Source organism: Stegodyphus dumicola, chromosome 10 (genome assembly GCF_044657685.1).
Source record: "Stegodyphus dumicola isolate Sdum_Otavi_A_Nest chromosome 10, ASM4465768v1".
Classification (NCBI taxonomy): Eukaryota; Metazoa; Arthropoda; class Arachnida; order Araneae; family Eresidae; genus Stegodyphus; species Stegodyphus dumicola.
Window position 1 is genome coordinate 33,489,393 of NC_140777.1, and position 16,495 is coordinate 33,505,887.

The 16,495-nt window shown below is 34.5% G+C and overlaps 3 protein-coding genes across 3 annotated transcripts; 2 read left to right on the plus strand and 1 right to left on the minus strand.

Annotated features, from left to right (window-relative positions):
- Window positions 1-2,652: 2,652 nt before the first annotated feature.
- Window positions 2,653-5,896, plus strand: LOC146994935 (uncharacterized). The gene is made up of 7 exons (XM_085825103.1): window positions 2,653-2,937; window positions 3,026-3,730; window positions 3,821-4,126; window positions 4,245-4,594; window positions 4,699-5,258; window positions 5,377-5,635; window positions 5,725-5,896. Exons 2-5 carry the CDS (start codon window positions 3,026-3,028, stop codon window positions 4,949-4,951), a joined length of 1,614 nt encoding a protein of 537 aa, XP_085681229.1. The 5' UTR covers window positions 2,653-2,937; the 3' UTR covers window positions 4,952-5,258; window positions 5,377-5,635; window positions 5,725-5,896.
- Window positions 4,977-7,789, plus strand: LOC146994936 (uncharacterized). The gene is made up of 9 exons (XM_085825104.1): window positions 4,977-5,071; window positions 5,178-5,258; window positions 5,377-5,635; window positions 5,725-6,051; window positions 6,165-6,461; window positions 6,592-6,836; window positions 6,951-7,038; window positions 7,126-7,417; window positions 7,500-7,789. Exons 1-9 carry the CDS (start codon window positions 4,977-4,979, stop codon window positions 7,787-7,789), a joined length of 1,974 nt encoding a protein of 657 aa, XP_085681230.1.
- A 2,729-nt stretch (window positions 7,790-10,518) lies between these two features.
- On the minus strand, window positions 10,519-11,817 carry LOC146994937 (uncharacterized protein F54H12.2-like). The gene has a single exon (XM_085825105.1). The coding sequence runs from the start codon at window positions 11,815-11,817 to the stop codon at window positions 10,519-10,521; it is 1,299 nt and encodes a 432-aa protein (XP_085681231.1).
- Between the last annotated feature and the right edge of the window lie 4,678 nt (window positions 11,818-16,495).

Sequence of the window (16,495 nt, forward strand, 5' to 3'; positions counted from 1 at the left end):
TTTCCGATCCATGAAGAACAAAGAGCATCCTTCATCTGACCATCCATCGGTTGTAAATTTCTAAATTTGGAGCCGATCGCATGATTAGTTCCCGAGATACGAAATTTTACTGAATTTTTCTTAATTACAGAAATTGAGCCGTAAAAGTGCACAAAAATACGTAACTTTTCAAAGAATTAACGGATTTCGTTCAAATTTTGAATTTTGCACTTCCCGGATGCTCAAATAAAGGTTAGCGTTCATTGTAAACTGTTTTGCTAATTAGGAGCCTAATTAGAAGGTTCATTAAAAAAGCGCTACTACCTAACTCTTGGTTGAGGGCCTTCGACTCGAAAGCGACGGATGTCGGGGAAGGGGAGATGGTTTCCGCAGGACTTTTGGAATCGTCAAGGACATTCGCCATGGATGAAATTAATGCAGTGGAGGATTTTTATTCATTGTGCTAATTAATCTTCTAATTTGCCAATCTCTCTGGAACAAAGACCAATCCTCTTTTCAAAATCTGGCAATTATAAGATTGTAAATTTCGAGCCGATCGGACTGTTAGTTGTTGAGATACTATTTTTTGTGCATTTTTCGAACAATTCGTGATTTTTGGATCTGAATAAGAAAAGCAACTTTGAATAATACAAATTAATATTTCTAATAGCTTAAATCAGCGTGCTCATTTGTGTTACTGAGCTACGTAATCATTCACTGCTTTTGTTATTATATATAAATTAATTAATTAATATATATACTGTCGTATTTTTGGTAACAAATGTTTCTGTTCGCATAAAGCTAATATTAAATATAATTTTAACTAAGAAATTTTAATTGCAAAAAAATAAATATAAATATAAATAAACTATTTATTTAAATTCTGCCTAATTTTTATTTTTCGTTCAGGGTTTTAAATTGAATTTCTGTTGCTTGAACATGGTATATGGAAAGTTTTCTTATTATAAATAATTATGAATAATTAATTACATTAATATGTATGTTGATGCACTTTTGTGTTGATTATGTCGAAGTTAATGAAAAGGAATTTTAATAACAACTCTACTATTCGAATAATAAACACGAAAATGTTCAAACACGAATGAAAATTCGAATAATAAACACGAAAACACGAAAATGTCGCTGAACACTGGTAGTTCGATCCTACTTTCGAATCCCGGCGGATGGGCTGACTACATGGATGTTTTCGTGATTTTCCACATGTGTATCGCGTATGCAGTATCTTCTAAATGCATACTTGAATAAAGCGGGCGCAGCCTCACAAAACCGCTGAACTCTGGTAATTCGGTGCAATTTTTGAATAACGGCGAACGGGCTCGCTCCATGGGTACTTTCGTGATTTTACGCATGTGTATCGTGTACGCAGTATCTTCTAGATGCATATATGAATAAAGCGGGCGCAGCCCGCGCAAAACCGCTGAACACTGATAGTTCAGTCCAACTTTCGAATACCCGTGAAAGGGCTGTCTGCATGGGTATTTTCCTGATTTTACGCATGTGTATCGTTTACGCAGTATCTTCTGGATGCATATATGAATAAAGCGGGCGCAGCCCGCACAAAACCACTGAACACTGGTAGTTCGGTCCAGTTTTTGAATAACGGCGAACGGGCTGGCTGCATGGGTACTTTCGTGATTTTTCGCATGTGTGTCGTATATGCAATATATTCTCAGGATGAATATTTTAATAAAGCGGGCGCAGCCCGCGCAAAACCGCTGAACACTGGTAGTTCGTTCCAACTTTCGAATCCCGGCCAGCCGGCTGGGTGCATGGGTGTTTTCGTGATTTTCCGCATGTGTAACGTGTATGCAGTATCTTCTCGATGCATACGTGTATAAAGCGGGAGAAGTCCGCGCAAAACCGCTGAACACTGGTAGTTCGGTCCAACTTTCTAATACCGGCTAAATTACAATGGGAAATTATGAAGATTAAGCAATGAAAAGCGGGCTTCAGCCCGCTCAGCTGGCGGGCTTGCCCGCTAGTTTATATATAACATGTATTAAGGTTATTATGTGTTTAATTTTATTATTTTAGTGTTTTGTTTTTTTTCTTTGACCACGTGCCTGTAATACTGACACGCAATTAAAATTTTTTGTAGTGTGAGGATTCCGATGTATCTGTAAGAGATTCTAATGATCAAGTAAGCTAAATTTTATTTATGTGTTTTATTTACACGGCTTAGATTTTTTTATTATATTTTACCCTGTTTTGTTGAAACACGTGTTTGTAATATTAACGTTTCAAAACAGTTATATCGCCATATTATTTTCAATTGTTCTTTGACCACGTGTTTGTAATACTTTCATGATTAAAAATACTATTATTTTGTAGTGTGAGGATTTCCATGCGCTTTTAAGAGATTCTGATGATGAGGTAAGCTAGTTTTATTTATTTCCTTCTGTGGCTTATTTTTACAATATATAGTTTTTTGCCCCACCTAGAAAAAGACTATTCACTATTTTTAATTTATTTAGTGCCTGAGTGAAACATCTCAAATATTCATCGAAAATCCTATTGACGGCATTGAAAATTATTTTAGTGATTCAGGAGAAGAAGTACGCAGTTTTTCTTTTTCTTTTTTTTTTTTTTTTTTTTGTGTGTGTGTGTGTGTGTGTGTATTTTTTTTATATAAGATGAACCTAAATTTCTTTAAACACAACTGTTACTTTTCTTTAGCTCTTAAGTGAAACTTCGCAGATATTTTTGGAGAATCCTTTGGTTTTGCCTCTTTACTATCAAGTAGGCTCGGGATATGAGGTAATATCAGTTTTTAATATATATATAAATATATATGAGAATTATTTTTTTCTATGTTTTTTATGTTTTTCTATGTTTGTTATGTTTTTCATATCACTGTGATGTCTATACATCTTTTAGACTCAACCTTCTGCTCCATCTAAAGGACCTGCATATGTGGAACATGACATTTCAGTAAATGTGAGTTTTTCTCCTGTTTTAGGGCTTATGGTGTGTTTGCGTGTGTGCTTATTTTCATTTACACTGAATTATGTTCTTTTCTTTCCAGATGGAAAATGCTATTATACTCAAAGAGAAGGCACGGCGTCGTAACCGAAAGTATCAAGGCGAGGAAATAACCTTCCAGGCACGTGTTGATATGAATCGTCTGCCTCAAAATATTCGCAACAGGCCTCTTCTAGCCGTAACTGAATCTGTTAGACAGCTGTTTGAAATATTAATTCAACGGTCAACAGAAAATCTAAGGCCGACAGATTGGATACGAATGTGTATCCAAGCCGATGGATTGGATAAACCCATGTCTACGAAAATTATTGCCGTATCTTCCATGACGGTGGAGACCGTATTATCGGTTATTATGAAAGTTCTGCAGTCAAAAGATGAAATTCGGCTGGATTCAGGCTTCCTAGTAGATGTGATCACGATTCGCAGGGATATCGGTGCAGGTAGAGCAAAGATAATCAACATTCAAGTAGATCGTCTTAAAAAACGCTCTGTCCTTTCCATCCCGTCAGATGATGAAGGGTTGTGTTGCGCAAAAGCAATCGTATATGCCCTAGCTTATCTTGAGCAAGACAAGTCAGCGCTTAATTCTCTACGGGATCGGAGACGATCTGTTCTAATGCTACGAGCTCAAGAATTACACAAGTGTGCTGGAGTTCCTCTTGGTCCTTGTACATACACTGAAATCTGCACATTTGAAAATCATCTAAATATACAAATCGTAGTAATAAGCAGTGAAAATTTAAATAAAGTAAGCCAAAGATTTTAAACAAAAAAAAATTAATTAAATTGAAAAAAAAAATGTAAAATGAAATTATATTTATAAACTGTTTATTTCTAGGTCTCGTATAAAGGAAGATATCGAACTCGTCGCATTAATTTGTGGCAACACAATGGCCATTTTGATGTCATTACAAATTTACACGGTTTTTATGGTTCGAAAAACTATTGCGAAAATTGTGAAAAGCCATATGACCGTCCAGAAGATCACGGGTGTGACAATATGTGCCATGTCTGCCTAAGATTTCAATGCGTTCCAGCATTGCCTAAAAGATGTAAAGATTGTGATCGCCTCTGTCAATCTGAGGACTGCTTTGCAGCGCATAAAGCCGTCACAGGTAGACAAGAGCATTCAGTATGCGATAGGGTAAGTATTACTCAACTAGGGGAAAAAAGTTTTTAATACTTACATTTTTAAAACGTTTTTTTTTTCTAAATATATTTTTAAAAAATCTTTGTTCTACTTTTTTTTTTCCTAATTACAGATGTATCAGTGCAGACAATGCTCAAAAGTTATCATGCGACGGCAGTGTCCTAAAATTTTACATCGTTGCGGGACTATCAAATGCCCTTCGTGTAAAGAGTATGTTATAGCGTCAGAACATCATTGTTTCTTACAACTCATTTCTGCGAAAAGTCCATCCGATAAATTAATTTTCTTTGATTTCGAAACTGACCAATCATCAGGGGAACACATCGTAAACTTTGCTGTAGCGCAGTACAAAGATGGCCAAGAGAAAATATTTAAAGGATACGAAGCATGTCATGAATTCTGCTCTTGGCTGTTTACAACAGTGCACAAAAATTACACTGTTATTGCACACAATATGAAGGGGTAAATGTATTCTTATTATTTTTAATCTGCATATATATATTATAGGGCTATTGTTTTAAATATAATACATTTTTTAAAATATAATAATTTTTTTTTCTTTACAGATTTGACGGTCAGTTTATAATGGCATGGCTTTTAGAACAGGGTACGGCACCTGAAGTAATCCCTAATGGCTCTAAAGTGATGGTAATCACCCATACCGCCCTCAACATAAAACGTATTGATTCTTTTAATTTCCTGCCGATGGCTCTCTCAAAGATGCCTGCTTGTTTCGGCCTTACAGAACTAAAAAAAAGGATATTTTCCGCACCTTTTCAACAAGAAAGAAAATCAAAATTATGTGAGATTTTTACCTGAGCCTAAGTACTACAATCCTGATTGTATGACTAGTGCGGTGCGAACCTCCTTTTTGGAATGGCATAAAGAACACGAGAAGGATATATTTGATTTCCAAGAAGAAATTCTCACGTATTGCCGGTTTGTATCAACAATCTATTTCTAATCCTTCATTATGATCCGTCTTTTAGGTGTATTTTTTTTTGGTACCATGTTTTATTTATTTATTTACTCTTTTCGTTTTCAGATCAGATGTTGATATCCTTCGTAGATGTTGCGTTGAATTTAGAAATCAGTTTTTAGAAATTACAGGAGTAGACCCCTTTTGGTATTTTACAAACCTTTTCTTTTACATGGTTTTGTCATTTTGTAACAACGTATTGTATACGTGCATGTATACTTTATGTATATATGATTTACACTTTTCTTGTCCGTTTTATTTTCAGTTACATAACCATTGCATCAGCGTGTATGGCGGTTTACAGATCCCGACACATAATACCTAATACCATCGCAATGATACCTGTAGGAGGTTATATCAATCGCACGAATCATAGTCCTGACTGTATTCGTTGGCTTGATTTTATTGCCCAAAAAGAGAGCATTGAAATCGAACACGCTTTGAACGGAAAAGGAGAAAGACGATTGGATGGTATATCTGTAGACGGATATTGCAAAGAAACAAATACTGTTTATCAATACTACGTAAGAGTTCAATATTTATTTATTTATAAATATATTATTTAATTTATTTATTTATTGGTATTATACGAAAAAATTTTTAACAATCGCAGGGATGTTTCTTTCACGGTTGCTCCACCTGTTTTGACGGAGATGCACTCCACCCCATAACAAAATTACCCATGTCGACATTGCGACAACAAACGGTAGACAAGACTTACCAGCTACGTGATCGAGGGTATAATGTAATTGAAATGTGGGAGCATGAGTTTGAGATGAAAAAGAAAACAGATGAAAAAGTAAAATGTTTTCTTCTAAGTCACGAGCTTCAGGATCGATTGAATCCTAAAGATGCTTTCTTCGGCGGGCGGACAAATGCCATTCAGCTGTATTATGAGGGTGATGCAAAGTATGTGGATTTCACTTCACTGTATCCATGGGTAAATACTTTTTTTTCTGTGTTTTGGCATAAAATAATCTTATTAAACGCGCATGTCTTATTTAAAAAGAAAATCGCTTTTCCGATTATTCATATTTTTTCAATTTTTCCTAGGTCAATAAATACTGTTTGTACCCCGTCGGACACCCTAATATTATTACTGAAAATTTTGATGCCTTGGAAAACTATTTCGGTATTATAAAGTGCCGAATACTGCCTCCTCGAGGTTTATACCTCCCCGTATTGCCGTACAGAGCACAAAATAAACTGATGTTTCCCCTCTGCAAGACTTGTGCTGAATTAATGTATCAAGGCATTTGCCAGCACTCAGATGATGAGAGAGCCATCATTGGCACATGGGTGACTGAAGAAGTCAAATTAGCAGTGAAAAAAGGTTACTGTATAACAAAGGTAAGTATTCTGGGTAATTATTAGTATTATTGAATGTGTTATAAATGTCACAGCATGTATTTTTATTGTATATTATTATATTCATATTCCCACTATCTTTTTTTTTTTTTTTTTTTTTTTTTTTTTTCAGATTTATGAAGTGTACCATTTTTCTCAATTTACGGATACTCTATTTCAATCTTATATCAACTTGTTTTTAAAAATAAAACAAGAAAGCAGCGGCTGGCCAGCCGATTGTGTAAGCTCGACCGAACGAAAACGCTACATTGAAGCCTATTTTGAGCGAGAGGGTGTGCAGCTTGATGAATTTAATATTAAGAAGAATCCTGGAAGACGGCAAGTAGCCAAATTGGCTTTGAACAGCTTCTGGGGGCGGTAAATAATTATTATAATGTTTTTAATAGAAAGAGTTGTTTCACATCTTTATATCATTTATTATTTCTTAAAAAGAATGCTCATTCTTTTCTTATATATTTTTTTTCTTTAAAGATGGGGAATGAACCTGAACAAGATACGTTTGACTTATGTTCATACATTACCTGATTTCAATAAATTATTAGCAGATCCAACAAAAAATGTAAGTTTTGTAATTTTATTTTCTAATGTAAATTAAGATGTATATTTTTAAATGATTAATCTTGCAACCTGCTAACTTTTCCTCCAGATCAAAGACTTATATTTTCCGACTCCTGAAGTAGCTGCTGTGCAATGGGACTATAAACTTTATTTTGTTCCACAGGACACATCCACAAATGTGTTCTTGGCAGCTTTTACTACTGCATGGGCACGGTTAAAGCTTTACAGTGAAATGGAGAAGTTGGGCCGTGCTGTGTTGTATCATGACACGGATTCAATTATATACGCAAGCGATTTTACCAACGATCCACCTCTTGGTAATTTTTGGGGGGATTTTACAGATGAACTCAATGGAGATACTATTACTACATTTGTCTCTGGTGAGCTTCATTTTTATTTTTATTTTTATTAGGTTGATCTTTTATTCTTGTAGTTTCTGTAGCATATTTTTCCCCCATTCAGGAGGCCCTAAAAATTACGCTTATGTAACAGCCCGAGGAATGACTTGCTGTAAAGTTCGAGGTTTCTCCCTCAACTTCAAAAATCAACAGATTTTAAATTTTTTGGAGATTAAGAATTTAGTGTGCACGATGGATCGAAAAACAACAATCGCCATGTACGATGAACATAAAATCATGAGAGATGCCAAAAAGAGGAAAGTTTTAACTAAGGCAGAAACAAAACTGTACAAAATTGTTTACAACAAAAGAGTCCTAAAAGAAGATCTAACTACTGTTCCCTATGGATTTTAAGTGGTATGCATCTCATTTATTTTATTTCATTGCAGGGTTATTGTTGAATTAATGTTAAAAAAAATTATATTTTGCAGTAAAATTTTAAAATTGTGTGGTTGACTTTTTTTCTTTTTTTTTTTTTCTTAGCCTTTTCTTAAACGAGAGGAGTATATAAAGCTTCACACATTTCTGAAGATCATCAGTACCCCACAAAATGGAGTGGCCTGTGTTGAAACACCCTTCCACATCTCTCATCAGTGGTCCGACAGGATCCGGTAAGACATATTTTGTGAAACGAGTCATCGAAGAAAGTCTGCTTTCTCCTATGCCTCAGCGTATAATTTATTGCTATGGAGCATATCAACCTATTTTTAGTAAAATGAAAAATGTGCAGTTTGAAGAAGGACTGCCATCGAACCTCAATTCCCTACAAAATGCACTAATTATCATTGATGATTTAATGTCTGAGTTAGCGAGCGATACTCGTTTAAGTAAACTTTTTACGAAAGGAAGCCATCACCGAAATCTTTCTATAATATTTATCGTTCAAAATTTATTTCAGCAGGGTAAAGAGATGCGAACCATTCATTTGAATTGTCATTACATGATACTGTTCAAAAATCCTAGAGATAAATGTCAAGTCGTACATTTGGCAAGGCAGATGTTCCCCGGGAAAACAAAGGCTTTTCAGGAAGTCTTCCAGGATGCAACTTCAAACCCTTACAGTTATTTACTAATAGATTTAAGACCAGAAACCCAAGAAATGTTAAGGTTACGTACAGGCATTTTCCCTTCAGATAAGCATTTTGTTTATGAACTCCGTTAGTTGCTGTTGCACTCAACAAGTTTTCTCCTTCAGTGATTTAATTTGTAGGTTTTTTAAAATTTAAAACTCTCTTTTACATTGTAAAAGAATAAAATTTGCCACACCGAAATTTTTTTTTTTTTTTTTTTTTTTTTTTGAAAATTAGATTATTTAAAAAATGTCCTAAAATATAAGATCTGCACAAAAAGCGGTTGCTTATGCGACCTTTATAAAAGAGAAGGAATTTTTAAAGTACCAATCATTTGAGGTCCAGATGTCGAGCCTGGAACATCTTAAACTCCTAGGCAAAAGTAAAGTAAAAAAAACTCTTCTAAGAAAATGTCCCAATAGTGTTATTAAAAGTGTATGTGAATGTGCTTTAAATGTATTACAGGGTAACGTTCCTTTGTCTAAAAGACAGAAACGTAAACTGGCCGTATATAAACGGACTTTGCGTACATTAGGTGATAAAAAGATACCCTTATTTAAAAAACGGAGACTATTGGTACAAAAAGGTGATGGATTTCTTTCGTTGCTCATTCCTGCCGCAGTTTCTGTACTGAGCACATTAATTAATGGAGTTCGCTCGTAAATTTATCCTTGTACCCTCGGATCGAGAATTAGAATTTGCTGAAAACCATTTATCAGATTTAGATCAGCAAATGAGCACCATTTTAAACGAGAAGTTATCCGAAGATGAAAAAGCCAAGCAATACCTTCAAATACTTCAAAAATATGTAACATTTCCCCAATTAAAATCAGAAACACAAGAAAGTGTTCAGCTTAGCAAAGAAGAAGAGAAAAAGTTTACCATGGAAGAAGAAATTGTGAATTCCGCTCCAGTGAAATTTAAGAACATTGCCAAAAGAATTATAGACTTTTTAAAACTTCACAGTGATATTATTACATGGACTCCATCTAAAGAATTAATCATGAACCAAGTTAAAATTAATAATTCTAATGTTCAAGACTTGGTGAATTATTTGTTAAGAAATCAACAGACCAAGCCTGTAGGTTATGAAGAGTTTAAAAAATTCTTAGATGTAGATTTTCCCAGGGAGTTTGTAAAAAACAAGTATCTGTTTACAATGTATGCTAAACCTAAATGTGTAAAAAAGAAAAGAAAATTGTATTCAACTTCTTGGATAAAATATTAAATAAAAAGAAAGATATTAGTTAAATTTGGTGTGTTTTTATGTGTGAAAAAATATTTTTTAATTTCAGGTTGAAAAAAAATGATCCAGATTTTTTTTTTAAAGGTAAGTTTTTTTTCCTTAAAAAATGTGCAGATGTCATGAGTAAAATAAATCTTTTTTTTTCCAGTAATTTACAATGGAAAATAATTTTTAAGCTTAAATGAAACCTTTAAAATTTATTCTATAACTAAAAGGTAAAAGAAAATTTATTTAAGAAAATTGTAAATTGCACTTTATTAATAAGAAAGACAAAACTAAAATTCCAAGCAAATTAATATTTTATTTCTTAAAAATCATTTTTACACCATACCTTTTCTTCACAAAATGAAATACATGAAAATCGCTATTTCTTACAGAAAGATTAGATACAATTGATTCCAAACATAATCCTTGACATCGTTTTAACAAATAATAAGTACAATATTGTCCACAAACATTTGATGTTACACTCTGAAGAGAAACTTGATTCCATGTCACACAGTTAAACTTGCTAGTAAATTTTGCTATGTCATCACCATAAGTCATGGGAGGAAGTCCATAAGAATCGAAAAATTCTAAAGTCTGATTATTTTCAATGAAGAAAGCCAGCCAGTGCGTCCCTTTCTCGTTGTGTTTATCAGTGTTGACTACAATAGCTGCTGGGAAACGATGAACATCTGGGATTTTATCTGAAGGGAAAACTCCAGTGTAGTACTTTGCTGTCCATTTGTCATGAGAGAGTATTCTATGAATTTCTGAAGAATTCATTAGTTACCAAAATCGTAGATAATATTTCTAGATTTATTGATTTCTATTAAGTTTTCAAATTCTGCATAGACTATTAACGATGTTGTTATTGGCAGAGGGAAACCGAATTTTACCTCCAGTCTCAAATTACTATGACGGACTAAATTCAAGTGAGAACTATCACACAAGTCAGGTGATAGATCGAAAAGAAATAAGCAGTATCCTTCTGGATACTCTGATCTCGAAAGATACAATCCTCGGTTTTCTGCATTGGCAAATAAATTCTGATAAGCACGAATAAAGGTTTTATTCATGAAATCAGGTTGAAGAGGATTGTGAGGCATAGGTTGCCCATCTACGTAAATGCCAATAAAATTGATATGATTGTGCTTAAATTCGAAGGGAGATTTTTTATAGTTTCCGTTGAAAGCATCATTATCGACACAAGCAACAATTAAGCGTTTAGGCATCTGGCCCGTAAAAATACTATCTTGAACAAAACTCATATTTCCTGATGGAATGGAATACACTTTGCAAAGCACTCGGTTGACAGGATATTTCGCTGTCGCTTTTTCTAAACTTTTTGCATGCCCTAAAATTACACCTGGACTGACTCGAACTTTGCGTACAAATAATGAGGCATGTTCCAATGACACTTTAAAATTCCCCTCCCCCAGTAAACAAAATTCCGGTTTGCTGCGGATAAGTTTAATTTTCATATCGACCATGTTCAACAAAAGTCTTTCTTGATGAAACATATCTAGATGTAGCCGTCCAATCATATCCACTGTAGCACTAAGTTTAAATTCTTCTGCTTTTTTATTGAATCCCTCATTAGGTTGCTTATCCGCAGTATCAAAAACATTCATACGGCCTGCTGTATCTTTAAAATATAATTCTGATGATAATTGAGAAGTTTTCGTATCAAAACCATGATTAAGTAATTTTTCTATGATGGATCTGTAAGGGTACGTGTTATTGCTGGAGGAAATAAGTCTTTCATTTAAGCTTATATCAACTTGAGAAAAGAGGGAGTGCAGAAACAAATTCACGGGTCCCACTTTATCATCTTTTCCGAGAGAGCCGCCATTGCTTTTCAAAATTTTAACTTTGACGTATAACTGAGTTTGAGATAAATCCAAATAGTCATCGCCACTACCCGCGACATTGAATTCGACAGGACTTCCATCCGACACATTCGCAAGGGGATGAAATTCTATCCATTGTCCTCTTTCTATAACTGTTTGGGTTGGAGGTAATGTAAATAAATCGAGTTCAGATTTGGCGCATTCTGGAGAATCTTTTAAGAGGAAAGCCATTATGAGTTGAAAATGTCACGTCTTTGCACTTTCCTGGCTTTAGACGAAATGAAGCGTTTGGGAGATTTGCGTTTCCTTTTAAACTTTCCGTGACCAATCATCTCATCTGCTTTTTGAACTGCTTTCCTTGCTAATTTTTTTCCACTTTCTTTAGATCTGGTTTTAAAGGCTGATTTAAAATTTTCTCCTGATATCACATCGTTTGCAATTTGCGTTCCTGCACGTAGAGCTTCTTTTCCAACAGTTTTTGCTCCCTTAATTAAAAATGGCATGGCACTACGGAAAAGTTTCGCAAAAAATCCACCTATTCCGTATCCTTTCTGTAAAACCATTCCCTGATAATACGGCAGACCTTTTCCAGTTTGTCCCACATAATAATCCTCAAAGTGTTTGGTGCAACAAGCATATGGAATGAGCATTTTTGATACAGCTTTTAGAACGTTTACACTATGAATGAATAATTTTTTCTTTTGGTAAAGCTTTTTATAGAATTTGTCTCAAACGAAAGTGGAGCACTATGAAAACTTTACCTCTTTCAAACGGCACCAGACTCCCCGAATGAGACCTTATTTCGATTTCAATCGTTTGAAAATGTTGGCGAATCACTGGTAAATAAAAAGGTCGAGAGTAATGTTTGTCAATAATCTCTCCGTCTTTCCCTTCCACTGTTACAATTTTCAGAAGGGGGGCTTGTACGTCACCTACGATTTGTGGTTCAACTAAATCACAGTATACATACATAACGGGGAAAAAACCATTCGGATTCGCTACGAAACGACTTTGGACACTTCCTTCGTAAACACCCGGTTCAAATCCTAAGAGCTCAGCTAGTCCTCCGTGAAGAACCACTTTTGATTGTTCATCCGTCTTTATCATTACTCTTTTCGTAATGTTATGATAAGAAAATTCAATTTTGTTTTTATGAGAAACTAAAGTCATAGCTTTTAATATGTCCGGTATCGTTTCATAATAACCAGGAGGAATATGCCGTCCTTCCAGTTCTCCATTGTGAACAGCAAACCCAAATAAATTATTATCTTTTCCGACATTGTACCATGAATGAGGGTAAATAATATTTAGGAGAGCTAGTTCCCAGTCCCCATTACTAAGATCAATAGGAGACGGTAGTTGGGTAATAAATCGAGAAATTTTATTCTCTGGAAAAAATCTCCTAGAGCTATCGCTTATGAGTGTTACGTAGAAGGACATTTTCGCTCAAATGAAAAGTAAAATACAGTACGCATGTTTTTATATCATTTTCAAATTTGAAACCCAAGTATTAAATTTTTCAGGGTAACCCTGAAATTTAACAAAGTATTCTGATTTTCCCCAATGCTTTCTTGGCTTCAGTACCTTTTCGACAGGATAGTACCCACAGTCCGCTACTTTTTGTAATTCTTGTTTATAGAAGGTTCCTTGTATATCTTCTCCCGCTAAATCTCTTAATTTATAGACGATAGGATTTCGACGAATTATTTTATGGATTGTAAAAATTTCTCTTGTCCAATTTTGTTCGTATCCTTTCTCGAAGAGCATTTTTTCGCGGCTGATGCGTACCGTGTCTCCAATCTTTAAATCTGAAGGAACAGGTTTTTGTGCTGATTGCTGACCGTACAAAGTTTTCCAAATTTTTTCTTGATTTTGTAGCGTAACCGATGCAGGTTCTGTCTTAATACTTCGATGCCATGTGTTGTTATAACTGGATATCAATTTATCTATAACATCGATGTACCTTCGTGTATTCATTTCGGTAAAGTATTTCCACATTTTAGTTTTAAGGGTCCTATTAAACCGTTCCACGACAGAAGCTTTTGTATTATTGTGTGTCGTAAAAAAGTGGATATTTTTCTTTTTCAAAAAATTTTGAACTTGCTTATTGGTAAACTCTTTTCCTGCATCTGTCTGTAAAGACTCGGGTGTACGTTCCGAAAATATCTTTTTGAAAGCAGATTTAATGGACACAGCTGTTTTGTCTTTGAGAGGGATAGCCCAAGCGTATTTGGAAAAAATATCTATGCACGTCAGTAAATATTTATAACGACTATTAAAAGATACCAGCGATTGCATATCCACTGAATCAGACTGAAATTGTTCGTCGATGCCCCCTACAATGACTCGGTTGCGTTGGAATCTGTGCCGCAGAGGTCTGTGAAGCGTATAAGAATCTTTCGCCTGCAATGATCTTTTGATTTCTTTGCTTTTTACTCCAGAAACACGTTGTAAAGCATTTATACCACCGAAGCTTGCCGGCTGCGCTGGATCCCGATATGTCAGATTCAGAATTTCTGACATTACAACAGGAATTTTTATCAACAGAAAAAGTTATGTTCATCCTCGGGCAAGCACTACCCAAATGAAATGATAAATCAAAGTGAACATTTATTTATACTTTTTTATACCCCGCTTCACCTAATCCTAATAACATCTTTTTTAAAAATATTAACTATTTAGTATTTTCTTAGTTAGAAAATTAAAATTCATGCCGAGTCACTCAAAAAGTATACAATTTTTTTTTTAAAAAAAACAAAACAATATTTTGAAACAAAAAAGAAAGCAATACAAAAAAGTGAATAAAAACTAATATTTTATTTTATTTTTTCAAAAAGAACTATTCAGTAAATCTTTAAACAAATTAGTTTCTTCACATACATATAAATTTTGAATAATATTCAGTACATCATTTACATTAATAACATCAAAAAAGTCATCAGTAACAATTAGTTTACTAAAATTTATATTACATTCATTTTCACGAATGAAGTCATTTGCTATCTCAGGCCAATTAACTGTAAACAAAGCCTGGTCAAAATAAGTTTCACATTTTTCAGCACGGCTTGTTGATAAGCATTCATGTCCGAGCTGATTATTAATCCCTTGTTTGCAACCAAAACACACAAAAAGTTCTGAAATTTTTTTAGAAATAAATTTTTCAATACACTTACACAAAGAGTCCTGCAGCTCATGAAATCCATTTGGACGGTCTGGATCACCAGCATATTCATTCAATTCAAAATGTGTATCACCAACCACCTGCTTTTTCACAAAATAGTTAAGAGTTTTAGAAATAAGTGTTTCCTTCGCGACACCACATATTTCGCTATATATGGAGTCCAGTTTGCGTAAATGTTCTTTCCTCAACAGAACACGTTCCGGTACAAATTCAAATCGTAAATCTTTTCTTTGGAACAATCTTTGTAGTGATATAATTAGTTCACCGTTGACATTTTGTTTTGAAACACACATATCTTTCTTCACAATAAAAACACTATCGGAACCTTCAAAGGAAGCAAATGTATTGGTATGATCGCTCAATTCTTTCCATACTAGAGGAGAAAGCGAAACTCCATCTTTGCTAGGATGTAGCAAATCGTTGTCATCAGTCACATATTTCCGAACGTGAACACGAGTCAAACCTAAAAAACATGATACAGTGACAAAAATATTCCCTCCGAGATGATATTCTTTGGCAAAGAATCAAGCTTCAGCAAAGTTTCGTCATATGAAGCACCGCAAAACTTCTTTGATGATAAACATGAATTTGCAGCTAGACGTTTCATTATGCATAACAGTACAACAAAGCAAACACAAAACTAAATAAGCAACGCGTGGTAACAACTTCCAAAATTTAGCAAGTAATGAATTTCGGAGGCAATCCAGCGGTTGAAACTCGGCTCCGAACTTTTTACTTTGTCTGAATACGCGGATTGGTTAAGAGGGCGTGACATCATTTTTCTGCTTTCTGATTGGTCCACAGAAATGTATTCGTTCACCTACGCGGATGTCTACACAAAGGGAGTGAAAAGGCAGACGCCATTTCCCAACCAAATCATGCACAAACATGATAAGGGTGACGTCATTTACCCACCAAGAAAATTCTTCAAAATGGCGGCTATAGAGGAAATCCAAGATGGCGGAGCACGGAAAAACCTTATGCAGATAATTAAGAACCATATCAACCAAGGAATTGTGGGGTATCGCTTAAAGACTTGGATGCGGTCCCCCTCAATCCCTTTTTATTAATTATTGGGTGGTAGCGAGTTCGTACCCCGTGAAAAGGAAATATATTACATTTTCATATTATTTTTTTACGATCCTGTTACTTTTAGATGATGTTCTGGACGCTAGATGGCGCCAGCAGTAACATAGCTTCAAGAAAATCAGTACAGATGTAAAAATATCATTTTAACTCTTTCCTTGCAGATAATAAATAATTTTAAAAAATTTCTTCCATTCGAAAATAATATCACCCACTTAGAAGAAAAAAAATTCATTTGATAAATTGAAAATATTAATTAAAAATTAAGCACAAAATAATCTTTATAATATCTTAAAGAAGGTAATCACTGTTCGAAAAAAAATTAAGAAATTAAAATATATGTCTTCTACCCCTCTTTCATCGTTTAAAAGAAACTTTTCGATCGGTAAACTCGTTGAACGCTTTGCCTTTTTTTTTTTCTAAGTACGAATTTTTAGTCTTCTGTGGTAACAAAAGCGTGGCTCGGTGGTTAAAGCGCGTAGCTGGAGATCTCGACATCGTGGGTTCGGGTCCACGCAATTTTTGAAACTGTCATGAAGGGCAGCATAAATCACCGTACAAAACAAAATGGCCGATGTTCTCCAAAGACCACGTGATTAATAAATTAATTAGGTAAGTTAAATAATAATTAATTAAATCCTT

What these genes read in the sequence shown, in the direction of transcription:
- LOC146994935 (XM_085825103.1), top strand. Translation starts at nt 3,026, where the DNA reads ATGGAAAATGCTATTATACTCAAAGAGAAGGCACGGCGTCGTAACCGA. An exon ending in GCAGTGAAAATTTAAATAAA is followed by an intron (nt 3,731 to 3,820) that starts GTAAGCCAAAGA and finishes GTTTATTTCTAG; the next exon opens with GTCTCGTATAAAGGAAGATA. An exon ending in ATTGCACACAATATGAAGGG is followed by an intron (nt 4,595 to 4,698) that starts GTAAATGTATTC and finishes TTTTCTTTACAG; the next exon opens with ATTTGACGGTCAGTTTATAA.
- LOC146994936 (XM_085825104.1), top strand. Translation starts at nt 4,977, where the DNA reads ATGACTAGTGCGGTGCGAACCTCCTTTTTGGAATGGCATAAAGAACAC. An exon ending in TAGCAGATCCAACAAAAAAT is followed by an intron (nt 7,039 to 7,125) that starts GTAAGTTTTGTA and finishes CTTTTCCTCCAG; the next exon opens with ATCAAAGACTTATATTTTCC. An exon ending in TATTACTACATTTGTCTCTG is followed by an intron (nt 7,418 to 7,499) that starts GTGAGCTTCATT and finishes TCCCCCATTCAG; the next exon opens with GAGGCCCTAAAAATTACGCT.
- LOC146994937 (XM_085825105.1), bottom strand. Translation starts at nt 11,817, where the DNA reads ATGGCTTTCCTCTTAAAAGATTCTCCAGAATGCGCCAAATCTGAACTC.